We start from the raw sequence: 26,697 nt of genomic DNA, 5'->3' as shown, positions 1-26,697 counted from the left end.
AAACAAGTTTTCATAAGAGTTTTCATAAGAGTTTTCATAAGAGCCCGACAGTAGCTTATCAATGCCGTGTCCACCAGTCCTAACTGATTATGTACTGAACAACCGGAGCTTTGAAAGTTGGGCACATTTTGTGCCTCAAATGAACTAATACAGTGTTTTTCTTTCAGATAGAAATGTTTTGTCTGTATTTCAGGGACAAACACTGAAGTCCCGCTGCTGTGTTAATTGTCTACGTGGCGCAGAGCGGTCAAAATAATTAGACGTCAATGTTTTTTTCTTGTGTTCTTCCTGCTTTTCTTGACAGTATTAAAATAGCCTTGCACAAGTTACATGTAAACGTGTGTTTCTAAAACCTTTCGAGTGGAGACCTGCAGTCGACGTCCACTCAGGGGACTTTGCTCCTCACCTTTTTTAAGACAGTCTGTGTCTGCTCAAATGGACACCGCAGTCACACCCCCGCTGCTGCAAGACGCCTTTTCCAGATCCTCCATGACCAAGTCCTGCTCGTTGATGTGGTTGAGCCGCCTGGAGGTGCTCTTGTCCAGGCTGTTGAGCGAGATAGGCTCCAGAGAGGATTGTGCGTTGTTGGCTGGGAGCACAGAGTTCCCCTGCAGCCTGTGCGAGTAGGTCTTCCTCAGCTGTCCGTCCGCCGTGCACAGGCTGAACTTGAACACAGCTTGAAATCCGCTGCGGAAATTCTCGTTGAAGAAACCGTAGATGATCGGATTGACGCTGCTGTTGAAGAAGGCCAGCCAGTGGGCAAAGGGGTAAATGTAAATGTTGATGATCCTGTACTGCTGCTCGGTCAGGCTGGCGTAGTCGCTCAGCATCATGAGGGTCCACAGAGGCAGCCAGGAGAGGATGAAGAGCAGAGCAACTATCAAAAGCATTTTAATCACCCGCTGCTTTTTCTTGGACACGGTGTGGCGGTTGTTGTGCCCCGGCTTCCCCTCCGAGGTGACCGCCGTTTTGAAAAGCGTGATGCCGATCCGGGCGTACATGATCACGATGAGGGAAAGAGGAGCAAGGTAGATGTTTGCAAACAGGACGGTGGTGTAAATCTTCCTCATCTCCTGGTTGGGCCAGTTCTCTCTGCACCAATAGAACGGACTGGTCTTGTTGTCGTAGCCCAGCAGCACCCGGATGGTTTGCTCCCTGGTCACCTGTAGCATCACCCCAGAGGGACACATGATGGATATGGCCAGAACCCAGATGACGACTATTATCAAGGTGGCTGTGGATATGGTCAGCTTCTGCTTGAACGGGTAGACGATGCATCTGAACCTGTGAGGAGGATTTAAAAAGACGGAATGAGGGTTTTGAACGTAGCCTGATTTCATTTAGAACATTTAATTTAAATGCCACATTATATAATGGGAGGCAATGCAATTTACAAAAGGTCAAATCCATAAAGAAAGATTGATGTGCGTGTTAGGTGTCTGAACATTGCACTTTCTCAGCTGTACAGAGCAACATGTACGATAGAGCCAATTAAACCAGCTCCCTTTATCACATTCTACTGATTAATGACGGGTGGTGAGTTATAAAAGATTGAATGTTCACAGCAAACTGTGCACAAAGCTGCCTTCATTTTATAATATGGTTTATGGTTAAATCTTAAAATAACAAGCCTTAGTGACATTTCTTTGTTGTAAAGGTTTTAACACCAACATCCTAGGAATCATGACCAATTATCATATACATGTACCAAATATGAAATACCTTCTAATATCAGTATCAGCCCCAAAAAATCAATATTGGTTTTGCTCTGTTTTCCAATAAAAACAGATGAATTGATTGGCCTTGTTGTTCTGATCAGCGTAAAGGAGACTGTGTGCATAAGTAAAAATTGATAGAGTGGCAGCAGATAAACATTCATGCAAATACAGCAGATATTTTATGAAACACTGAAGGAAAACCAGTGGATCCAGCTCGAGGATTCATGCAATATCTTTTTGAAATGTGAACACTCGTCTCTAAGAAAACTCCAGAGCTCCATTGAAGTGGCGTGATGTGAATTAGCAGAAACACTGGAGAGAACAGATGTGAAGTGATTACAGCTCAGACAACAGAGGGTCGATTCAAACTCTCACTTAGTTTCACTGCAGAGGAGCAAAGAGCCAAACAATCGTTTACTCCTGAATCAATAGTTTTTAAAAGGTCCCCCCACCACGCCGCAGTGTTTTGAATGGTTTTAAAAGGAGAATGGTGTGATGGCATCAGGCTCTCACTGGGATACAGAGCTCTCCATCTCCTCTCCCATTCCACACTGGTTCTAATCAAGAGGCTGATGGATAAGTGCGCTGACTTTCTGATGTCAAAGCATTTCAAACTCCATCTGTCCTTTCCAGAGGCACGGACGCCCTCCAAGGATTTTCAAATGGCCACAGGGTGACGTCACCGTGCGTCTAGTGTCGGTGTTACTGCTTGAAGAGCTGCCCCCCCCCCCCTCCTGTCCTCCCCTACGTCCTCCACAGGCCTCCACCAGAGAGGGGAGGCTGAATAACAAACTCCTTCAGGACTGTTGTATTGGACTCATTCAAGTCAAACTGTTGTTCTGAAGCCTCCAGTTTATCCAGAGACATCTTGGAGCCTGGTGTTTCACCTATTACAAGAAGGTGCAGTGTAAATAATGAAGCAGATTCCGGTCAGGCTCAGGTCAGGAGACGCCGGCTGGGCTGACTATCATTTAGATATGTTTGTCCAAATCCGACCTTATAGTGTCCTGATGACCTCTGGTCGGTTATCTACCTTCATCTGTGAACTGCACCCATTGGACAGTACCAGCTGTCAATCATATAAGAAGCCAAGCCCCAATGCATACAGTGCCTTATGGTCTATTTGACCATAATGAACTAAATCAGCTGTGTTGAAGAATTATTTTTTGTAACTAGAGATTGAGACATAAACTCGTTATAAATCAAGGGAGAAGTCATTTTCTCACAGACGTCTAAATCTAAAACGAGTGGCGTCGCCTCCGGCTGGTGATTAGAGAGATACAGTTTAGCTACAGGCTCACTGACAATTAACATCTTAGGATGAGTGTATGTGTTTCATATTCTATTAATACGAACAAAGGTTATTGGATCTCGACAGCTGCTGAAAACGGCTGAGAAACAGAGGAGAGCTCTTAGCAAAGGGCAGAAACTGAACCTTTTTACCATTTAATTAAACAGCATTTTATCACATGAATTAAAAGTTCTGTCTTGATTAATCTGTGCTTTCAGCTGCAGTTCAAGGAGAAAAGATGCTTGGAAAAGGACAGAATAGGTTTAATGCAGCAGTGATGGTAAAACGCAGCCACTGTACCTGTCCACAGCGATGGCCACCAGGGTGAAGACGGATGCTGACACAGAGATCCCCTGAACCATGCCACTCATCTTGCAGACCAGGCTTCCGAAGGGCCATCCTGTTGGACAGGAGAGACGCATTGGGCTGATTTTACGCCGGAGACACTTCACACAGACAGCATGATAAACACACAGCACAAACAAGTTGGATTCGATATCTCTGCGTGCACGGAGAGAGGCAGCGGCGCAGCTAAAGGGATTTGCAATAGTGTCGTATCCGAGTGTCTTAAAAGGGAATAATCCCTTCTTTAGCAGTGCTTAATCAGGGCTGCAGGGCGAGTGTAGGTGTCATATTGTGACTGTCTGCAGGCTGTCCTCGGTGTAAACCCCCCCGCTTCCACCATCTGTACTTCTGCTTAATTGTCATAGCCTGTGAAGTAAAGGTTGAGTGAGAATAAGAAGCTTTCTGGAGTTCCTAGCTGTGAGTTTTAATTGTCCCCGAGACAAACCCTATTTGTACTTTAGGTAAGAGTTTGTCTCAGCGTGGGAACAACTCAAGGGAGCTTTTTAAAGTTCGTAAAAGTAACTGGTGTTAAAGACCCCATGAGTTAAACGTCTGGGACTCAGAACTGCAGAAACAAGTTCTTTCTGCTGGATTCTTTTACGTCATCAAGTTTTATTAACGTAGCCAATCCCAGCTGACATTCGGCGGGAGGCGGGGTTTAACCCAGCAGGGCTGACGCACGGTGATAAACAGTCAAATGTAAAAATGCTCCATGTTTCTGCCTTTTTGTGGTGATATAATATTTTGGTCGGTGACCTGAAGCAACACAAAAGAAAGATGTTTACCTCGAACTAATTTCTAGTAAACTTGTGATTTGGCTGCACTAATTAAAGTTAAAACCTAGTTTACGTGTGTGCAGAGCTCCTGCATGTGAATACCTTTTACTTTCAGTTAATAATCGGTTGTAGGTTTTCTACTTAATGATCAGTCCTGAGCTTTGCTATGGTTCTCCATCAACTGGCCTCAGATCAGACATCATCTGTTCTAATTATTTGATGTCTCTATAAGTGCCGATCCGAAGAGCCAATGAGGTGACTCCAAACTTTGAAGGTTGGTCTTTTTAAATGGAAATGTCGAGGTTTCAAGGATGGTTAACGCCAGAGCACAGAGCGTGACTCATCACTTCTCAGCCGTCAAGTTACAGAGACGTTCCAAAGACGGCATTCATGCAGCAAGGACGGAAAGACGCAGCAGGACTTCACAGTCCGTGGACCCCAGCTGCTGCTTATAGAGGTCGATGAAAAGTAAAAGCACTTCAGATCATAAAGCTCTTCTCCAACCAGCTGTGTTCGCATGTTGACAACATGGGAGACCGACCACGTCTATGATGTCACTTTCTGGGAAGCAATAGAATTCGCTGGAAGTCGTCAACATGGACATTCAAACTGAGCACTGATCTGAGACAGCAGGCAAATGAATATTGAAAATATCTGCATGTTTACAGTCTTTGAGTCCTCCTGGTGGTCGCAGCTCACATTCCGATTGGGCCATTTGCTGGTTGTCCCCCCCCCCCCCCCCCCCCCAACTCTCCCTATTTCATACTTGCACTGTCCTCCTAATAAAGAACAGCAAATGAACCAAAATCCAGGATAGATTAAAACCATTTAACACTTACTGTAAGTAAATTAAATGGTGTTGTTCTGTTCTTAGGTATTTTTTTATTAAGCTACCAGAGCAACAATAATTTCATTGTGAGACATTGTGAGAATAATATTATGGAACAAACGTGTGTTCATCTGAGTGATTAAAAACACAAACATCTTAAAATAAATATCTTGTGAGCACAAGATTAGAAAGAAATCCTCTTTTGGGACTTCAGGGGCTCTGTGTGGTGTTTTCACTCAGTTGTTGAAACTCTGTGTGACCTTCAGAAGGAAGAATTCCTCAGGTGAAGCCTCGCGAAGGCTGCGAAAAAAACTGTTGTGGTTCTGTTGAGTGGAAATAATGAATGCACTTCACAAAAGCATGGTGACAGTGACAGTAAACTCAAATGTCAGCTGCTCTTTTTCAAACCACTCATTTTACACTTTCTCTTCTAACATTTTGTTTCCTGTCAACACACTTTCCTCCTTTATGTGCACTGGTGTTGGAAGGGAAACAGCTTTGTTAAAACTGAAACCTACAAAAAGAGAAGAGGGACTTTGAGAAATATCTTCATAGGGACCAGACCACACTAATTACTATAATACTAATAATAATGATGTGGTGTAGCTGCTGTTACCGACATTATCTTGATAATAAACAATGTTAGACAGATGCAGACAAGATGGTTTGATGACACTTTCATCTCCTCGTTGTGATGCATCTGTCACTGGATTCACAAATTACCAGCGCCCAGGAAAAGCTCCCTCATCTAAAGCCTTGTTGACTGAAGGGCTGTCAACATCCTAATGGAGCAGGAGATGAAAGCTTCCTCTGAGGCCGTGTCAGATTCCAGTCGTCCACACCGACGAGAGGCTCGAGTCACACGGCCACACGGGGCTGCGTGTGGATTTCTCATTATTGGTGAAGAGCTGTCCGTCATTAGCAGAGCTGCCATCTTCTCCATCTGTGCTGCTCGGGGCTGTGGTGACTATCCGAGTGAATCAGGCCAACTCCTTCCGTCACACTGGACAATAAGAAACTAGGATAGACCTCAGTAGACTGCACGTCTACACCAAACTGGCATACACAGGTTTTTAAAACTCCCTAATTAAAGGTGATAGACTCCTTTTACCCGTTGCCAGTAGAGGAGTCTGTTATTTTTCCCCTGGTCTTCATCGAGACCACACTGGAATCTGAGAAGCTCTCTCACCTCGCTGTCTCGCTAAAAATCGTTGTTGAACATGGTTCCTAAGTGCACAAACGATCCTGGCTTTCTACACACCTACGCCCCGAGAGTTAAATGTGTGTCTCAACTTTGGTAAAGGTGTCTCATCAGCTTCGTGGCTGCAGACTGAAATTGTCCCTCTCTGCCCGGCGTCATGTCCATTACTGCCGATCGGAGCAGGAGCTGATAACCGTCTACTGGAGCGAGTCATTTGTACCGGCAGGGACCGATTACTGTGTCTATTCCCATCGGAGAAATAAGACGTTAGTGGGTGTTCTGACCAAACCAGCCAGCCAACAGAGATGATGGTAATGGGATGTGGCCATGGCTGAGCACGGATTACTCTACCATCATCTCATTGTAGCTGAGCGTTTAGGCTGCGCTCATTCTACATGTTCTTTAATTAAGAACCAGTGGTGCGTTCTATCCCTAAAAGAAATGTCAGTTAAATCACCTTTTCTTCCAGACACTGAAAACCAATAATGAACAAACGCTTGTCCCTGTGACTTGCATCCAATCACCAGCATCCCCCCCCCCCCCCCCCCCCCCCCCCCGGTCAAATGTTCCCGACGCCGCCACGGACGAGCGCTGCATAGAAAGAGGCTCATTCACAGACGAGCGTGGCCCTGTTTATGAAAGACGCAGTGGTTTTTGCGTTACAGCTGAGTGAGTTCAATTTTGATTTCATGTGACACCAGCAGGTCTTTTTTCTCCTGTTGGAGTCTTTCATGCGGCGCGTTGTGCTGCAGCCTCTCTCGCCTCCGCCCTGATTCCCCGGAGTCTCTGGTTCTCGGCTCAGATTTGACAAGTGCTGCTGTGACTGTCGTGCTTGTAGCTCCCAGTTAACGGACCAGTGTCCATCAATTGCCGTAAATACAATGTAATATTCTTACGTATGTATTAATTGGTGTATATTCACCTGGAACTGGTATAATCAGATTAGAACTGGAATGAACCTTTCGTATCTCCACAGGAATGAGGAGTGATGATGGGTTAGGGAAGGACACCAGGGTAAGCCAATCAGAGGCAGGGTAGGGGTGGGTCTTGTTCCCATTATGTGGAATGTAAGTGCTTCTCTTTCGAAAGGGGCCCCACCATGTTGCCCCTCCGTGTTTTGACAGAAGCCGGGAAAGGTCAAACTAAACACTGGCTCGAGGGAAAGCCCTTCACATGATTAAAAGCTCCAGAACAACAGAACCCTGGAGGGATTTCTGATTGCATCAGTGTTGAAGATACCTTTTTCCATTTGTTGACATCGCTGAACTGTCGAATTGTTATCGTCCCCACAGCAGCAGAAAATGGTAGGTTTTACTAATGGAGCCATTTGTGTTCCTCACTCAGAGTGAGCTGCGTGCTGGAGATGTAATTTCCACATCACACTTGTGTCTGTTGCATAATGCAGATTGTGATTCACATCCAGACCGGTTGCGATGCCCTGAGAAACTTCTCGTGAGAGCACGGAGAAACTTTTCCTACTTTCCTCCCCTTCTGCAAAATGAGTGTGACGTGATGCGATGTAATTTGCTGCATGAAGACGCTTTTGTCCTTAGCAACTTAGAATAAGTGCATGAAACAGGAGCCAGATTTCATTAAATCTGGAAGAACGACTCCAATGAGAAACTGAAAGCCTGTTCTGTGTCGCACATGAGGAGCTTAAAGGAGCTGAAAACTGAATTATATCGCATCATTATTTGATCAAATACTTAAATACTGGTTTGAATATCAGATTTTGTCACTAAATTTATAAAAACCCACAGACATTAATGGGTTGAACTTGTCTCACGACACAAGCTCGTGTTCTTGCACCTCACGGGGTCGATGCTTCTGTAGAGTCAACTGCTGGGGACGTCTCTACCTCATGATCGTTATGTGTCTATAGGTTTACACCCTGTAATTATAGGTGAGCCGCTCCCGGCCACCAGCGAGTGTGAATCTGGAAACCTGTGCTCATTTTCAAATCTACCGTTTTCTTTAATTTGTACACTCCCGTTGTTTTGCAGGAGGGAAACACAAACTTTAATTTAAATGATTTGCGTTGGTTTTAATGATGTGGTCCCTCGTTGTTTGGCAGCGATGCTACTGTAGAAAGAAACGGTTTCTAATTAGCTTATCTGTTGAGCTTTGTAAACAAGAGATAGAGTAATTAAAACGGCGTGATACCGGCTGCCAGCATGCAGCTTATAACCCTATTCAACATCTCACAGTGGATCAAGCCTAATTAAAAATGTACACTTCTGTCTGATAAAGCCTTTAGTGCTGAGGAACAAGCCCGGTGCTGCAGAAGAAAGTTCTCAGCTCTGCTTCCTGCTGACGGTCGGTGGGAAGGCTCCGGCTCCGCTGGGTCCTTCCCACCGATCTGAGGCAGGTGAGTTTAAGGGGAATTGACTATAGAGCTCAACACAGTTTAGAGGAATCTGAAAATCATTTCATTTAGCAGACAGTCGAGGCTACGGGCTGAACACTTCCTGGTGTTAAAACTATGTAGAACTGCTACTCTCTGTTGTAATTTGCTCCCTTCTGTTTTCAAACTGCAGCAGCACATAATGTAGAAAGTGCTTCATATGTGCACGAAGCCTTTTGTGATAAAACACTTTATATCATTAGTTCACGTTGTGAAAACGTTTTCTATCCCCGTCCACCTCTGACCCCTGATGTTTCACTCGATTGCTTGTGTGAAGCTTTTTGAAACCTGCTGACTTAAACATGGTCTGTGTTTTTCTGTGACTAGTTCCACAACTTCCAAGTGCAGTCAGTTTTCTTTTATACAGCGACAAATACAACCATTTTATCTGAAGGCATTTTTTTATATAGAGCAGGTCAGCACCTGGACTCATTACCGTATTAATAAGGACAGAGGATGTCGCACCTCGTTAAGATCTATACAAATATCATTTTATTGATTGATTGATTGAAACAGACCCAACGCTTCCACATGAGGAAGCACAGTAAGTTGGAAGCTTCACATTTGAGTTTTTAATTCTGAATAATATCATTACTGCAGGGATTTAAACTGCAGCCGTGCTTCCTTCCAGACGCCATGTGCCTGACAAAGACAATAATTCTTCTTAAGCTGGTTCAGAACGGATACAATCTGCTCATGTGACGAGGCAGCAGATGGATAATTGGTGTAAACAACTATTGAGTATTAGTAACCAATCTAAAATCATCCCTGGAGGTGAATGAGTCCATTTTCAATCCCTGCAAATTCTTGTTGTTCCAGTGATATTCTTATTAACGACGAGACACGATTACAGGCTTTGTTGTCGTTATGACTCTGGACCCAAATCAAAGACATCTCAAAAAGCCTCAGGAACACATGGAATACATTTTCATTCAGGTTTAGTCGAGAGGAAAATGCAGATCGACCCTAGTTTTTCTTATTACTATATTTATAATATCTGGTTTCAAAGCAGAAGTCATATGTTGGGACAGCAGCGAGCGGCTGCAGCCTCCGTGGAGCATGTGAACTCTCAGCCGCTATCACTCGCCTTAAGATTCGCTCATGTGATATTTGTGCCGTCGAGAGGCAACTGTCAAGTCCAATCAGCTCAACGCGTAAAAAGCCCCGGCCGTGTTCATGCATGGTGGGAAGACTATCGCCTCCCTGATGAATCTCTATTGAGCCTCTGAGCCGTCCTCACTTGTGACACCACAGGCTTGTGTTGAGAAAACAATCGGTCATGTTGTGATGTCGACTAAGTTCAGTTCACACAGGAAGGACTGAGTATGAACTGAAGAACAAGGGCAGCCCTGCACATAGATCAGTGACCCGGGATCCAGGTTAATGTTGACATGTTCATGAGAAACCAATCAGCAAGTAGCAGAGTCCCATGAGCAGATTGATCTGAACATGCTCAGCTTCAACAAGCAGGAAACAGCAAGTTGAAGATGTGTTTCTGACCCGACTCACACACTTCTCTGTTGTGTTCCCTTTGGCCAACGAATGCATTAACAGATAACTTTGCTTTAGGTAATGTCTGACGGTGCAGAACCTCTGCTGTTTGCAGCGTGGATCCATCCTGTCAGTGTAGTCCGGACAGAGAATATCACAAGATTAGATTATAGACGTCTTTGAGATTAACACTGAAACCATCACATCTTGCAGATCTGTTCATATTTACCACAGGAAATGAGAGATATCGATCTTCTACTTGTCAAACTGCTGTTTCAGGCACGTTGAGTTTTAATTGGTTGATTTGTGTCTCTAGTGGATTAAAGTCTAAGTCACTGCTGATGTTTGCTGCTTGGTTGGTTTGTTTATTTGTCAGCAGGATTACTGAGCGGATTTCCACTAAACTCAGTGGGAATGATGGGACATGGGCCAAGAAATAAGCCATTAAAGTTTGTTGTGGCTGCAGACGTTTTCCCAGGGAATAGGATACGGATCTTGAGGCTTATTCACGATGTCTGAAAGTATCTGCAGCTTGGTGGCTTGATTGAATTTAACAGGAACTTTGAGGCTCCACTTAGTGACTAGTTAGAGATGTTTATAGGAAACACCGTGATTCTTGTTAGGAGAGTTTATGGCATTAAACAAAAAATGCAACTTGGGTAGACGGGTATTACTCCATGTTTTCTTTCAAGTGATATTTCTTGATTTTAAGTTGAAGGTTTATCTGGGAAGGTGCAGGTGGTATTTGACTGACCTCCCTCTTTTTGTACAGTGTGTGTACAGAGTTCATACAGGACTGAAAATGTCAACTCTCCTTTTCTCTGTATATTACAATTTATGTGCTGAATTTGCACAAATGATGCTGCGAGCACACTTCTCTCTTGCACACTGAACTCAACTCCTCCTCACCCAGTGATCCTGTCTTGTACTGTGTTTTTGTCCATGTCCAGTATTTTAGTTTTTACTGCTGTGTTTATGATAAAACCCCTCAGATAAGATAATAGATTAAACCTGACTTGAAGGAAGTATTCACATGTTTTCCTGGCGGTTCATCCTCTAGTTGTTGAGAGATTTCAGACTGTTGTTTTCCGTACGACCACGCAGCTACAAATTCCCCGTCTTGACACACGTCCCAGCCAGAACACACATTGAAAGCTTAATTGCCGGCCTGCTCACCTGTAATTATGTTGTCGAGGAGAGTTGTGGGCATGCAGAAGATCCCCACCAGCAGGTCGCTCACAGCCAGGTTCAGAATGAACAAGTTGGTGACAGTCCGCATGTTCCTGCTCCTCAGCACGATGAAGCACACCACTCCATTCCCCACCATGCACACGAGGAAGATGAGCAGGTAGGACACGATGAAGATGGCTGCGATGGACGGCTGGTGCAGGTAAAATCCAACGTAGGTGATGTTTTTCCGGTGGACGGCCGACTCCACGGGGGTGTTGTAAAATGTCCAGTTGTCGTAGAGTTGAGTCAAGTTGGTCTCGGGTCCTTCGTTCATTTTAAACCTGAGGAATGAAAGAAGAGGAGGTGACCTCAGGGTGAATCGACTTCCTTTCCAGTAAAGTTTCAGAGAATAGAGAAGTATTTAAGGTGTTGGATTGAACTTTTAGTACTTTCTAGTGTCTATTTAATGGCCCAGAGAAGAAAGTGAAAGATTTCTTGTCACAGAACTTTGGCTGTGACGGCACAGAACAGAAACTCATTTTGCACATCCACAGGGGTCAGTAGAGCCCAAAATGTGTGACCACAGTGATCGTTCCCATTACAGTCGGGCTGACGGTGCATGCTGCAGGACACTGAACTCTGTGTGGAGGTTTTCTCTCGTTGTTCAGCCACTTGGAACAAACACTGAGCCTGTTCTTCTGTCCGCCAGAGGCTGCAAACACATGTTCTCGTGCATATGTGTGAATTATATCCTCTTATTGAACGATTTCTCCCTTGTTCGTCTGTTTGTTTGACTGTTTGCAGGATGACGCAAAAACTACCGAGCCGATTTAATTTAAACGCGGTGGATATATATTTAGAGGACTGACATCTATGAGTGTGTAGCTACATTGAGTTCTAGGAACTGTTGGGCCTTGGTGGATGTTTGAACTCTTTTGAGCTCCGTTCTAGTTCTTTGAAAACTCATCACCACAAGTGAGTCATGCAAAAACCTGCAGATACCTTGAAGTATTTTTTTTCACTGTGGTACATGCATGATGTAGTCTAATGGTTTCCATTTATATCTCCGGTGTGCATAATTCATCATAATGACATTGGTCCACTGCTCTCGTGTGGAAATGAGACGGCCTCTGTACGTTTTTACACCCAACTGGGAGGTTGTGTTATCACCCTGGTGTCTGTTCGGTTACAGGATCGTAGATCTGTGAAAAACCTTTTTGACATTTTCCTAGATTTCTCCCAATATGATTCCTGGATCTCCATGAAAAGAAATCACACGTCAGGAGACAGATATTTATGTGTGTGTCCAGATGTAGTGAATATAACAATCTGGTGTCATAAGGAGACTGCTGGGTCTCTGAGGGCCCTGATAGGTTTTCAGTTAGAAAATGCTGTTTGTATGAAAACAATTAACAACTTCCCCCCCAACGCAGAGCGACTCATTCAAAACATCAACTAACATCCCAGATCTTCTTCTTTCCGATGTGTAAAAAGCCGTCAGATGGAGCAGCAGCCTCTTCACACGTGAGGGAGAATTAACAGGGTAGAAAGCAAGTCCACAGAAAAAGTCACTTAACCGTGAAGAGAAAGGTTCAACCTTTGTGCTTTAATGGTTCAGGAGAAACAAGGGATTGGCTTTTTCCTCTCTCATCATCATCCTGTGCTTTTCCCTGCATCTCATTAAGACTATGAAGTGTTACTGCTGTGCCGCCCCTCAGCCGCCCCCTCACCCACTTCTACCCTCAGTTAGTGTTTCTCTTAAGTTCCTCAAACGCCTTTCATCAAGCGTCGCAGTCGAAGCGCTCCTCGCTGCAGACGTGCAAGTGAAGACGGGAGGAAAACACACCAGCGGAGCGAGGTTGTTCTTTTTTCTCCCCTCGAGAGGAAAGTGAAAGCACAAAGAACAACGCTGCTGCAGTCGACAACACACGCTCCAAAAAGATCAGGGCTGCCGTGCATCTCGGCCCAAAGAGAAACCAGCGTCTCCGCCTCTTTCTCTGATTGATTTCACCTTGTTTCATTTTTCAGCGATGATGCAAAGGGGGGGGGGGGTAGACAGAAATCCTGCCTCTTTGATTCTGACGCTCTGCCACCAAAACCTCATGTTTACCTCGACGAGCGCTGAAACCAACACTTGTTTTCACAGCTTGAGTTCTGATCTTTTTTTAACTATTTTTGCTGGATGGTTGGTTTATGGATTTGATTCATCAGAAAATACACGTTACTCTTTACCAGCTGAAGTCTAACGCTTCACTATCTCGTGTCCTGGGCGGCACGGTGGTAAAGTGGTTTGTACTGACGCCTCACACCAAGAACGTTCCTGGTTGCAAACCTGTCCTTAGAGAAGGATCCCTCCCTTATCGCTCTCTGAGGTTTCATTCTAGTAGTTTCCCCTCGCTCTTGTCGAGTGTTAACAACAGAGGATCTCTCACCTTGTACAGATTGTTAAACCCTGTCAGTCAAACACTGATTTGTGAATAGAAGCTAAACAATTAGGTTTGAAACCCGGTTCGATCTGTGTCTTTCACCCAGTGTCAGCTGGAATTGGCTCCGGCCCCTGAGGCTCCTTTTAAAGATAATCATCAGTATTGATTGATTGATGATGAATGAATTTCTTTATCCTTTTATAAATATTCATCCTCCTGTTTGCAGACTATCGACACGGCAACAACACTGAAGACAGACCTTCACCAGGTCTGTGAGTCTGTTGTGATTGAGTCTGTTGAACTGGGATGTTGAGTATTCATTGCCGAGCAGTGGAAGGTGAAGCATCCTGCAGCAAACCTCCATTAAGAACTGGGTCCAGATCACCAGTCTGAAGTGTTTCCACTGTGGATGAGATGAGTGTGGCTGATTATGTCTAATCACTTATGGAACTGGGTTTGATCACGACTGGACATATCGAGCGTTGCTTCAGGACAGAAGAGAAATTAAAGTTGTGGCTTTGCTGTCGAGCTTCCTGCGATTTGCTGATGTTTGCACTTTGAAATATTTAGTCCACTTAACGATCCCTGAGTTACGATCCCTCCACGTCACTGAGGGAGATACATATTGAAGTTAATCTCGCTCCACAGGCGCTTTCTCTCTGTGAATGAGCTTCATAATGCATAAATGTGAATAAAACATAAATGAGGAAATGCAGGTGTGTCCTGAGGGTCTGTGTGGGACTAGCAGAGGATAGTGTGTAATAATTTAAGCTGTTGTGTCAATCTGTCCATTATTAGTTACTTCAGCCTCAGTCCCTTTCAGATTTTAATCACTGTCTTTCACTCTGATACTTCAATAAACAATCTAATATGATCACAGATACTTATTAACAACAGGCCTGAGACCGAAGTGTGCACAAGTGAAAGTGTCCAAGGTGAACCGCTTCATCACAAATTGTCCGACTGCTTTTGGACTTTGCAAAAACCTTCCCTTGGACTCAGATATGACCTTCTGAGAATCAAGTGGTGAAATGTCAAAGCTCAATTTTGAAAGTGACCTCACAAACTCATTGAGAAACTAGAACCTCCAGCAAGGTTCGACCTTTCTCTCATGAAACCACATTTAAATTCATCAAATCCAGATTTTTAGTTTAATCTGCACCAAATTACACACAAATTAATATCAGTCCTCCTTTTTTTCATCAACATCCGTGAATTATTCTCTTGAGAAAATTATGAGAAACGTCACAATGTTCTTAGAAATGCAAAAACATCCTGTGTCCGTCCCCTGATCCACCTGACACCTTCAACATCCTGCTACCAACAAATCAACAAACAGTCGGGGCTGAATGCACGACGCCCTCTGTGGAGGTGATAATGAGAAAATAAACCTCATTCATTTTTATTAAATTCCTTCAAAGTCCTCACAACATGAACTGTTGTTGTTTTCTCAGGTTTTGAACCCGAGCTGCTGCCGTCGGTCCCTGTGGAGGATTCAGATGCTCTTTCCACGATTATAAGCAACTCCCCGTTTTACAGGGGGACAGTGAACAGCAGCAGATTGGAGAGGGACGGGAGATTAGCAAGTCATCCAGGGCCTCACTGATTTTCTATTATTTTCTACATGAATGCAGAGACTGGATAATAAATGATGCAGTTCCATCTGATACCAATCAGCACAATCTGCACAATCTGGCTTTGCATTGATTATAAATGTCATGAATGGTAAAGACATTAAATTGCTTCCTTCATCCATTTCTTATTCATAAATGCTTCCACGGCCCACAGCAGATATGACGGAGGCTCCTCTCTCACCCACGGCTGCAGTGAATCTGTAGAACCGTTGTTTAACCAGGGAGGAATAATGATGGTGTTGTATTCTCACAGAATATCAGTCTCTGTGTGATTTGGGTTAAATGTGCAGTTAAGTCCACAGTGATTCTGGAGATTTAAAGGAAGTCGTTTGTTTCCAGTAGAGGTCCACGTGTGGGGCTGGTATTTCCTCCGTGAGAGGATTCTGCCTCATAACGATATGACGACTTGTTCCTGTTTCTGTCAGAGGCTCATAAATCCAGAGGTGGGACAGTGGAGGAGCGACGTCATCTCATGATGCTGGAGATCTGCATCACTGGCATCGTGACCTCTGCTACATGGGTCTGAACTGAGAACTGCATCGATCCAGATATGATCTGGATTAGGATTAGCTTTAGGAGGATGTGATGCGTATGTCAGATTACAGAGGTTGTAGTCGGTAATATATTTATATAATGTTTCAGGTCACCATGCATAATAGGACCGTGCAAAGATATTACACACATGAAATCTAATGTAGGAATTTGCAGATTGAAATGCATCTTTCATGACTGATGACTGAGGCACTAATCCTAACCTCATCATTTAGACCTCATTACCCAGTCGTCAGTTGGTTATCACCCCCGAGACGAGGACAGCAGCCACGAGACTCAGGTTCAGACACCAGGACAGACAGAGGATGTCTGTCTGTGAACCTCACACTTCTCACATCATGTTCTCTCCCAGTATGTGCTGGTTGCACTCCGTACGACAGGCTCCAAGGGAACACTGTCCAGATGATGGAACACGACGTGATGCCTTCACTGTTCAGTCAGCCCATTAATCAATTGCACTGTCCCTCAAAGGGGGGGGGGGGGGGGGGGGGGGGATTAAAAATCCTGCACACAAGCAAATATTCACATTGGAGCATTTTTTACTTCACAGTGAACATTTGATTAATCACTGAAACTATTGATTGATCACATCTGCTCAGTGAGGCTGAACTAAATTCATCATTTCATCCTGAATTCAGGGAAATTCAGTGTCAGCACAAATATCAGCACTTTGCTTTCTTCAAGAACTGAGGAACAACAGCTTCAACGCATTTTAGCCCTTTTCTTTTAAAAAACAGAGGAGGAACAGCAGGAAAATCCCAGAATCTTTGCAAAATTTCTCAAAATCATTTCACTGCATATCAGAACATAACCAGAGCTGCTGCTGAGCTTGTTGGAATATCCCCATGTTCCAGAGGAGCAGCCTCTGAGGTGGACTCGGGGATCCGGGGGGTTTCAGAGGACATTCACATCACGTGTCCAATAGAATCTCACTCGGGGTTGATCTCATTATTTGACAGTATTTTGCTGCTCATCTCTCTGTGACTCTCCAGCTTCACAGGGACTGTCGCTACGCCCCTGATCTCTATTCAGTTGTACTAAAGCGGAACACACGCTAACCCGAGTTGATGTGGTTCAAGTCCCCCGACAGGAAGCTCTCGTGCCTGGATCAGAACGCACTCGCATATCTTTGTGCCATCGCTGCGCGCCTCGCAGTCGCTGCTCTCCACAAAGCGCGCGTCCAGCTGGAAGTGGAACCGGACCCGAGGAGCTGACTGCGCTCGAACGCACGCATGGCTGAGCAGTGCGGGACAAAGAGGTGCCTGTGGTCCGTGACACGATGAATCGAAGGGCCCGGTGCGCACCGGAACGCACGGACCTCACACTGTGCCATGTTCAGCCACTGAGCTCCAGACGCAACTACTCCAACTTTAACAACTCCATCCAGAGGACAGGTGGATTTCACTGCACCTGCCACATCTCACATGACGCCGGGAGAAGTCAGCGGTCTTACCTCGGTGTGTTTCAGATCAACCTGAAGACGGGAGGGAAACACGGGTACAGTAAAAAGTCCACTTTGTCCTGGACGAGACATGCGGAGGAACCACAAGAAGGAGCGACGCGCAGACGAGCATGAGGGAAACGAAGAGTGAAGAGGCTCGAGTGTCCCCCTGCGTCCTGCTGCTGTGTATCCGTCCGCTGCTGCTGCTGCTGCGTGTGCCACAGGACGCGCTCCGCCGGCCGCTCCGAGCGCAAGTGGACGGTTTACAGTGGGATCCGTGCGTAATTGACGCGTGACGTCGGTGGAGAAGGGGGAGGGATGAGCGATACCCCCACCCCCACCCCCCCACCCTCCCTCACTCCTGGTTATCCTCCAGCTGCTGCTGCTGAAATGTCAAGAGCCTGAGATGGAGGAGGCTGATGTGAGGGTCTGAGATGGAGCATCGAGGCCATGGAACCAGTGTCAGAATAAAACAAACTCACTTCTGTCTGACACTCACATCTTCTGCTAAATCAAACAAACAGATCCAAGCTGCCATTTCTATAGATTCATTACCTGAGACATTATAGGCTCAATTTAACTAAGAATGAGAAAATTCAATTAAGCCAATATGAAATGATTCTGTGTGGTATTGGGATCATCACAGCAGGCTATAGATTATTTAAACAACCTGCTAATTCCACACACGTCTGTCTGTCTGTCTGTGGAACTGATATCTTAAACATCATCCATCTTATCGGCTTCAGACTCGGTTGTAAATTGCCTGAGAATCGAGTTTGGTGTGATTTGGACACGGAATACATTCAATATTAGTTAAGAATGAAATAAACAGGTCAAACATTTAGATAATTTGATTCTTTACATTTTATATATTATTATGCGACAGGTGCAGATCTCCGTCATGGCAACAACATTCACAGAATCACTTCCTCTCTGGCAATTTGTCTTCAAAGTAAAACCACAACAGTCACTTTGTTCCTACAATGCTTTATATCGATATGATGAATCACACAGCTTTTATTTTGGAAAGTTGTGAACTTGGGTCTGAAGATTGTGTCGGTTGTTTAACAGATTCTGAAATAGTTCTTACATAAAAAACACACATGTGAACAGTAATAAAGAAAATTCTGTTTAATTCGATGAACAACATTGAGTTTAAACTCTTCAGTGCAGATGAACCAGGTAGGATGAAAACAAAGTTTTCTAACTTCTCTGCACACAAACTATACGAAGTGACAAAATATTGACGATGACGAGGAATAATTCTGAAGTATCAACAGGACGAGAGAAACACAACATTACAAACACACACGTTTACAACAGGAACTGAATTCATTAATTCGAAGTATGATCTGCAGCAAATGAGAAACTATGTTGAATTAGTAAAATGTTTGTTTATCGTGTACATCGGAGGAGGTTTCTAATTTGTAGATAAAACTTTGATGGATCATGTTCTCGCTCTCTGACCTCGATCAGTAGAATTTGAAGCGATGCCTCAAAGGCAAAGAGTTTTAATTACAGGGCAGATTTTCTAGATGAATGCGGTTGTGCACAAAGCTTTGAAAGCTGCTGCAGCTGTCAGCGTGTTTACGTGCTGCACGTCGAACACAACGCGCTCTGAGACTCGTGGACAGGAGTTGTCAAGTTTGAAGGGTGCAAATGTGCAGAATGCTGATAATGAAACGGCCGCAGGCTGGTTGCAAACACCAGAAGTTTGCTCACTGTCAGGTTGGACGTCTCAGCCAAAGTCGTCTTGTTAAATCTTAACTTTGTCCATCCAACGTTTCCATTGGGGCTAATTAAGTAAAAGTTTAATCTAAATAAGAGTTGCAACAAACAACACTCACTTTCATTATCCAGGCTTCACAGTGGTTTCCGACCTGAAGACACTGACCATGAACACAGGGGAGCTGCAGCAGGGTGAAGCAGGCCGAGTGGAACGTGGCCCCGAGGCCTCGAGTTCATTATTTAAAAAGAAAATCAACATTTAAACTCTCGACTGGGATAAGCTGCAGCCCTCTGCGACCTTTTAATACATAATTCACCGCTCAGAGGATAAACATTGTTTCCATGCAGCAGAAAGGTGGAAATAAATTTCACAAAGAAATCCAGATAGTGCAGGTTGTAGTTCAAACTCGCAGCCAGGGAGCTGGTGGGAGTCGGCCCGGGGGAGACAGATCGACATCTCGCAGAACTAAGCAACAAAAGATTAAGTTTATCTCTGTCCAGGCGACATGGTGGGAAATTAATTATTGCTCATATTCATAGACCATTGATATTGTAACAGGGGGATTAGTAAAGATAATGGACGGAGTTGATAATTCTAGATTTTTCATCCAGTTATGGTTCAGATATTTGAGCTTGGACTGAGCGCAGTGGGCCGACAGGCGAGGTCACGTTTTAAACTATTAAAGTTTGGTTTGAATAATATGTGTCAAAGTTTTCTTTCCCTTCATTTAGAGACTTCATCATTCAGTTGAATTATATTTCCTGTTGAATAAATCGTTTGGCAGAAAGGGCAACTTTTATTAATCTGAGTCTATTCAGGGTTTATTTTCAGACGCTGTGACACAGGCAGGGTTTGAACTCGACCTGTTAGAGTTTGATCCCCTGTTTTCTTCTTTCCCCTGTCGACAGGTTATTCATGTTAGAATCAATCGACTTTTTAATTCAACCCAGGAGACTCCAGGGTCTTTAAGTTTTCTCTCTTTGGTGTATTCATGTTTTGAAACTTCCTTTTGTATGAGAAGCCTTTTGCCTGAGCTGAGGTCCGAGACCTTGAAAGCCATCCTACCTGGTTTATCTGCACTGAAGATTTTACCTTCAATGTTTTTCATCAAATGAAACTGAATTTTCTTTATTACACTTCACTTGTGTGGTTTATATACAAGTTTGAATAATTTAATGGCCTGATATTGTTTTTTTTATACGTCACATGTCGACTATTCAGGAGTCTGTTAAAGAAACAACACGATCTTCAGACCCAAGCTCAAAACTTTTCAAAGTAAATGCTTTTGCTTTGAAGATAACGTGCTAAAGAGGAAGTGATTGTATGAAGTTGTGTCCATGACGGAGACGAGCTCCCGTCTCAGGTCCGTCTGTGTGTGTCTGTCTCAGTCCGATACGGTGAAAGGATCAAATTATTAAAATGATCTGGTGGCGAATTCGTCCTGTGGTTAGATTATCAGAGGACGTAGAATGACATCGACTCTAAATGCTTCAATACAAGAAACGGATAAAGTAAAATAAATGAAACTAGAGACAAGTTTAGTAAAAATACAGAATGCAAGTAAATTTCAAATCAAATCTGATAATTAAAAGTAACATAAAGCCAATTAATTCAAACATAGAAAAACTAGAGAGTCACAGTCGTGTACATAAACATAAATAAGTAATTATACTTTCTCCTCGATCCAGGAATCAACAGCAGTTATGACGTAATGTTGAAAAGTCCTTGAGAAGTTTGGCTTCACTCATGAAGGTAGAATTTGTTCAAAACAACAGAATTCCTGCCGTGATCAATTAAACCAAACAAACACAGTTTTCCATTGTAATGGACTTTTTTCCGTTGGTGTGATTGGCAACGACCCACGAAAAGTTTGCCCCACTGAGCTTTTGTGAGCTGCCAAACAAAACCGTTCCCCACTGACGGTGCAGTTAACAACAACTTCTATTTGTCTGGGAAAGAGTCAAACTCCTGCACGTTGTAATTAGAAACTTTTTCAAACATTATAACTTCACCAGAATCGGGTGAGAGATGGCGGGAGGTCCGCGCTCAGTGTCTCCTGCGGAAAATATGTGTTTATTAGTTTTAGAGCAGCGGTTGCCGACGGCTGTTTGAGCCGCAGGAATCTGTGTTGTTGCTTCGCAGGTTTTCAATAATGAGATATCGGCCAAAGGAACGGAATCAAAATCAACTGAGACATGTCTGAGTAACAGGGATCTGAGAATATTAAAGGAAGTAGACTGTTACAGGAAATTCTGTCTTCCAAAACGTTTAGTTCATGAGGACAATATCCATATCAATCAATACAATGATTAACCTTGTGTGAGCAAGTTGTGTGTCTGTGCAAACTGTGCTGACGACAATCTTTGTGTCTCCGTACAAGAGCAGCAAGAAGATTTAAAGTTTCAAATGTTCCAAGATCTCTATTGTCATTATTCTATACTCTCCAGTCAAAAATATATAACGATAGTAATCGACTTTATTAATAAAGAACCTTTAAAAACACAATAACAAGGTACTTTACGCGTTGAAAATGCCAAATTGACGGCAAACGAAAGGAAACAGTTAAACAATAAAACACAACGAGGAACTGATGTGTGCCGAGCCGAGCCGAGCCGAGGGGGGGGGGGGGGGGGGGGGGGGGGGTCAGCTGGAGATCTACATTCAGGGTGAATTCAGTCAAACAATGTGATGACATCATGACTCTGTGGTGGAGTCTCAGTTAACTGTGATTACATTTCACACAGAATCACACTTTTACCTCATTGTCATGTTTCTGGTCTCACATCGTTTGGTTAAAGAACAAACTTAGCATCCGCTTGCTAGGTAGCATTAGCCGCGCTAGCATTAGCTACGTTAGCATTAGCCTTGTTAGCTAACATTACCGTTACAGTGAAGGTCATGGCCGACACACAATTCAACAGATTATAAAGTACATGCTGAATTAGTGACGTTCTCCATGTTTCATCTACAAACAGGCCAAGTGTTATAGTGTGATTAATTAAACACAATCACAAGTATCACTGATATTATTTTCTATATATTTAGTGTTAAAAGTTAAACATATGTCTGACCTGCAGGTAACATGGGAGGGTAAGTAATCTTTTGAAAAACCATTATATATATGAATTAACTCTTGATGACTCCAGTGAGATGTGGAGATGGAAGATTTCATTCTCATAGTTTCCTTATCCTCACCAATGATGATAATACAAAAAAAATAGAAATTTGAACTTCCCCATGTTCCATGCTGTGTGTTACTGATTCTCTCACCTTTGTCTCTACGACGTCTTTTGAACATAGAATTACTGTTTATTTTTTCTGTGTTATCTTTAATTGATGAAATACAAAGTTCATCTTTGGTGTCTGTTCGCTGCAGCGGTTGGATTAACTTCACTTCAGCAGCTTCACCCACACAAACTGCTGCATGTTCGTATTCATGCATTTCAAAAGGAAAATGCACATTAATTAACAAGTGTAGTGGAGTCCATCATATAATGGGTCAGATTTAATGATGCAGGCTAGTTTTCATCTGCAGGTTGATGGTAGAAAAACATACAAATACGTGAATAACAACACAAGTACACACACAGTACATTAGAATCAACATGATACTGTCATATTCTTATACACTAGTGAAGTGAACGTGACCGAGAGCATCGATTCAAAACACAAGAAACTAGCTTCACTGGTTTTATCGGATTCAAACAACGTGTAAGTGAGAAAACGTCCATGAACCGACTTTAAGTTCGACTCCGTTCAGCTCATGTTCCTCTGGCTCTCGTTGCTTTTATTCATTTCTGTTTCACACCGTCGAGTTTTAAATTTCCCTCTTTCAAAACACAACTGCCTCATTTCCGCTGCTTCTTCTCCTCCGAGACTCCAGCTGACTGCTGCAGCGCCCCCTCTCTGCGGTGATGGGATAACACATCTTCTGCATTGTAACTCAAACAGAAGTGAAGGAAACACCAGGGTCCTTGAATCATGAAGAAGAAAATGGACACTTGAATTTGAATAAACTTCCAATCTGCAGAACCAACTGTTGACAGATGTTATTCCAACAACCTGTGTCCAGGGGGACGTGCATGTCCAGTGCATGTGAGTGGTCACATGATCTCTGCAGGCGTGTGAGACGTGTTGGACGGAGATTCAAACTGATGCAGAGACAAAACACCTGTGAGCACAGAGAGTGTTTTAGTTTGGAAACGCCTTAGTGGTGTTAATGTAACTCTAAAGCAAGAACAGTGTGTGGGAATGGAAGAGGAAACATTCTCCCCATTCCAAGTCAAACATTTTAAATGATCTGGAGCATCGTGGATTTAAGATAAGATAAGATAAGATAAGATAAGATAAGATAAGATAAGATGATCCTTTATTAGTCCCACAATGGGACATTTGCAGTATTACAGCAGCAACAGTCAAAAAGACATCAGCAGGTAATAAGAAACATGTAATACTGAAGTGTGAGGAATTAAAAACTATAGAAATATATGAATGTAATTAAACTAATGTATGCATTGTAAAGACAGTAAAGATATGTGCAGTGTGAGAATATGTACAGTGAATGTATTGCACATGAACCGTTGATATTGCACAGGCAGATGAATCAGGCACAGTTAAGAGTTAAAGTGTTAGAGTGCAGTCCATAAGGGGGGGGGGGGGGTGCATAGTTTGTACTGGCAGCAGAGCTGCTTGTACATTTGTTTCAGCTTGTACAGGTTTCATCATCCAGCATCTCAAGCTCCACCCTCTCCTGACTCACCTGAGAAACCAGGAAACATCTGTTCCTCCCTGAAGAGACGCAGGCTGAAAACCAGACGATCACATTCACCTTCCAAACCAAACTAAACCAAACCAGACCAAACGTCCTGAGTGAGTCCAGCTACAGGAGAGAAGAGTGAAACTACAACCTGCCGACGCTCCACACACTGACCGTGAGTTTAACAAACACCTCGACTCAGACAGGAAGTAAACCTCAGTGAAGTTCGTGGAGCTGTGACTGACTGACTGTCTGTTTTCAGCTTCACCTGGAGACTCAATGGCTTCCAGATCAGAAGATGATCTCTGCTGTCCCGTCTGCCATGATGTCTTCAGAGATCCTGTCATTCTGTTATGTAGCCACAGCTTCTGTAAAGACTGTTTGAAGAGCTGGTGGAAAGACAAAGAAGTAAAAGAGTGTCCCGTTTGTAAGAGAAGATCTTTAAAGCGTAAACCACCTTGTAACCTGGTGTTGAAGAACCTGTGTGAGACCTTCTTACAGGAGAGAGATCAGAGCTCTTCACATGCTCTCTGCAGTCTGCACTCAGAGAAACTCAGACTCTTCTGTCTGGACCATCAGCAGCCAGTGTGTGTCATCTGCAGAGATTCAGAGAAACACAGCGACCACAGATTCAGACCCATAGATGAAGCTGCACCACAACACAAGAAGCAGCTTCAGGAAACTCTGGAGCCCTTGAAGGAGAAGTTACAGTGTTTTGAACGTGTTAAAGTAGAGTGTGAACTAACAGCAGAACACATTAAGGTCCAGGCCGGACTCACAGAGACGCAGATCAAGGAGCAGTTTAAAAAGCTTCATCAGTTTCTGGAGGAGGAAGAGGAGGCCAGGATGGCTGCACTGAGGGAGGAAGAGGAGCAGAAGAGTCGGAGGATGAAGAAGAAGATTGAGTCTCTGAGCAGAGACATAACGGCTCTTTCAGACACAATCAGAACCACAGAGGACGAGCTGAGAGCTGAAGACGTCTCGTTCCTGCTCAACTACAAGGCTGCAGTGGAACGAGTCCAGCAGCGCCCCCTGCTGGATGATCCACAGCTGGCCTCAGGAGCTCTGATAGACGAGGCCGAACATCTGGGCAACCTGAGCTTCAACATCTGGAACAAGATGAAGGACAGGGTCTCCTACAGTCCTGTGGTTCTGGACCCAAACTCTGCTCATCCATGGCTCGTCCTGTCTGAAGATCTGACCAGTTTGAGACGAGGAGAGAGACAGAAGCTTCCTGACAATCCAGAGAGGTTTGATAAACACGCCTCAGTCCTGGGATCTGAGGGTTTTAACTCAGGGACTCACAGCTGGGACGTCCTGGTTGGAGACAGTACACGCTGGTCACTGGGTGTGTCAGCAGAGTCTGTCCAGAGGAAGGGAGACAAACTGTCTGAAACATGGGGAATATGGTTCCGTGAAGGTAAATACTCAGCATTGTCACCATCAGCATCATCTGTTCTCTCTGTGCAGAAGATCCAGAGGATCAGAGTGAAACTGGACTGGAACAGAGGAGAACTGTCGTTCTCTGATCCTGATACTAACAAACACATTCACACCGTCACACACACTTTCACTCAGAAGATGTTTCCATACTTTTACACTAGAGATCCCTTGAAGCTGTTACCTGTGAATGTCTCTGTGACGCTGGATCAGAGCAGTTAGAGATAAAGATTTTATTCATCATGTTTATTTCTTCAAGAGAAATCTGCTGAATCTAAATGTTAAACTCGTTATTCTAAAGCTTTGTTTATTTCTCCTTTTACTTCTCACTCGTTTTTATTTCTCCTGTCGACTTTTCCACGTGTGTAAAAAGATTTCATTATTTTCTGATCTTTATCTTTGGTTTGTTTTTTATTTTCATGGAAAATGTTTTCTATCATTTAGATTTTGTGTGGATCCATGAAGTCGAGCAAACTGATGAAGATCCACATAAAATAATCCTTACAATTTCAATAGGGCCTCCCACGGTCTCCTGCTGTTCGGTGCTCGGGCCCTAAATAATAAGCAATTTGACGACCACAAAGCAAAACAGCACACATACAGAAATAAACATAATGTTATATATATTTTAAAGTGTAAAAAATATGGAGAAATTTATTCACAAAACAATAAAAACAGCAGCCAGTAACTATGCAGAAGTAGAATAAGACATATTTACAAAAAGTGCAAAATGGTGCAAGAATGTTGTGTTTTTTTCCGTCCCTGAGGATGAAGTGTGTGCAGGTTGTGTGTGTGTGTGTGTTAGTCACAGTCCTTGATGTGTGTGTTGTGTGTGCTCGAGGATAGAAGCTGTTCCTCAGTCTGATGGCGGAGGATCCTCATGTGAATCATCAGAATATCACGATTTGATTCCTAGATGGAAATACAACTTTGCTGAGTCTATTTGGAAAGAAGGTTGATCATTTTTATGCAGTCACACTTTTTCAGTTTCTAAAAAAATAATAATTTGTTCGACTTGTTTCTTGTACAAACTGTTTCGTTGACTCATTTTCCCTCTGAATGAATTTGCTGCTGTTGGAATCTGGAAGTGAAACTTTTGGGGATAATTGAGGAACAAATGCAGTTGAAGGTTTTCCGTCCAGCCTCGATTAGGTTCGTGTCATTTCCCAGCTGAGGAGAGTTTGGGACCGTTCACGTCCCAGTGACGCACAGGGAGCCGGACAAAACCAGTTATTACACATGTAAAGCCCCGAAGCTGTGGAAACTCCCAGAGGAGTCGACTCAAGTGAGCACTTGTTAAAGTATTTAGCAGAAAGAGTTTGATTCCTCTCCTGGAGCTCGGCCACTGTGCAGCGGGGGTGTCAGATCTTTTGTAGAAAACATGACACATTCACGTTCAGCTCTTGTTGCATCCTGTCTCCAGCCCTTTGTTTGTGGGACTGTGAGCAACGTGAGGAGCTGCACCACCTGAGGAAACTGGAGGAATCATCTGAT

At 43.7% G+C, this 26,697-nt stretch overlaps 2 protein-coding genes across 2 annotated transcripts; one reads left to right on the top strand and one right to left on the bottom strand.

The window, feature by feature from the left end:
• Window positions 1-250: 250 nt before the first annotated feature.
• npffr2a (neuropeptide FF receptor 2a) lies at window positions 251-17,558 on the bottom strand. The gene is made up of 4 exons (XM_034596018.1): window positions 17,291-17,558; window positions 11,232-11,566; window positions 3,310-3,409; window positions 251-1,284 (listed from the first exon to the last, which is right to left on the bottom strand). Exons 2-4 carry the CDS (start codon window positions 11,557-11,559, stop codon window positions 432-434), a joined length of 1,281 nt encoding a protein of 426 aa, XP_034451909.1. The 5' UTR covers window positions 11,560-11,566; window positions 17,291-17,558; the 3' UTR covers window positions 251-431.
• Window positions 17,559-24,042: 6,484 nt separating this feature from the next.
• On the top strand, window positions 24,043-25,425 carry LOC117768000 (nuclear factor 7, brain-like). The gene has a single exon (XM_034596015.1). The coding sequence runs from the start codon at window positions 24,043-24,045 to the stop codon at window positions 25,423-25,425; it is 1,383 nt and encodes a 460-aa protein (XP_034451906.1).
• Window positions 25,426-26,697: the final 1,272 nt, after the last annotated feature.

The sequence above is a fragment of the Hippoglossus hippoglossus genome, chromosome 9, assembly GCF_009819705.1.
Source record: "Hippoglossus hippoglossus isolate fHipHip1 chromosome 9, fHipHip1.pri, whole genome shotgun sequence".
NCBI classification, from domain to species: Eukaryota; Metazoa; Chordata; class Actinopteri; order Pleuronectiformes; family Pleuronectidae; genus Hippoglossus; species Hippoglossus hippoglossus.
Note: the sequence above shows the minus strand (reverse complement) of the source record. Positions and strands in the feature narration are given on the sequence as shown.

What these genes read in the sequence shown, in the direction of transcription:
- npffr2a (XM_034596018.1), bottom strand. Translation starts at nt 11,559, where the DNA reads ATGAACGAAGGACCCGAGACCAACTTGACTCAACTCTACGACAACTGG. An exon ending in CCTCGACAACATAATTACAG is followed by an intron (nt 3,410 to 11,231) that starts GTGAGCAGGCCG and finishes CCTGTCCAACAG; the next exon opens with GATGGCCCTTCGGAAGCCTG. An exon ending in GTGGCCATCGCTGTGGACAG is followed by an intron (nt 1,285 to 3,309) that starts GTACAGTGGCTG and finishes TCCTCCTCACAG; the next exon opens with GTTCAGATGCATCGTCTACC.
- LOC117768000 (XM_034596015.1), top strand. Translation starts at nt 24,043, where the DNA reads ATGGCTTCCAGATCAGAAGATGATCTCTGCTGTCCCGTCTGCCATGAT.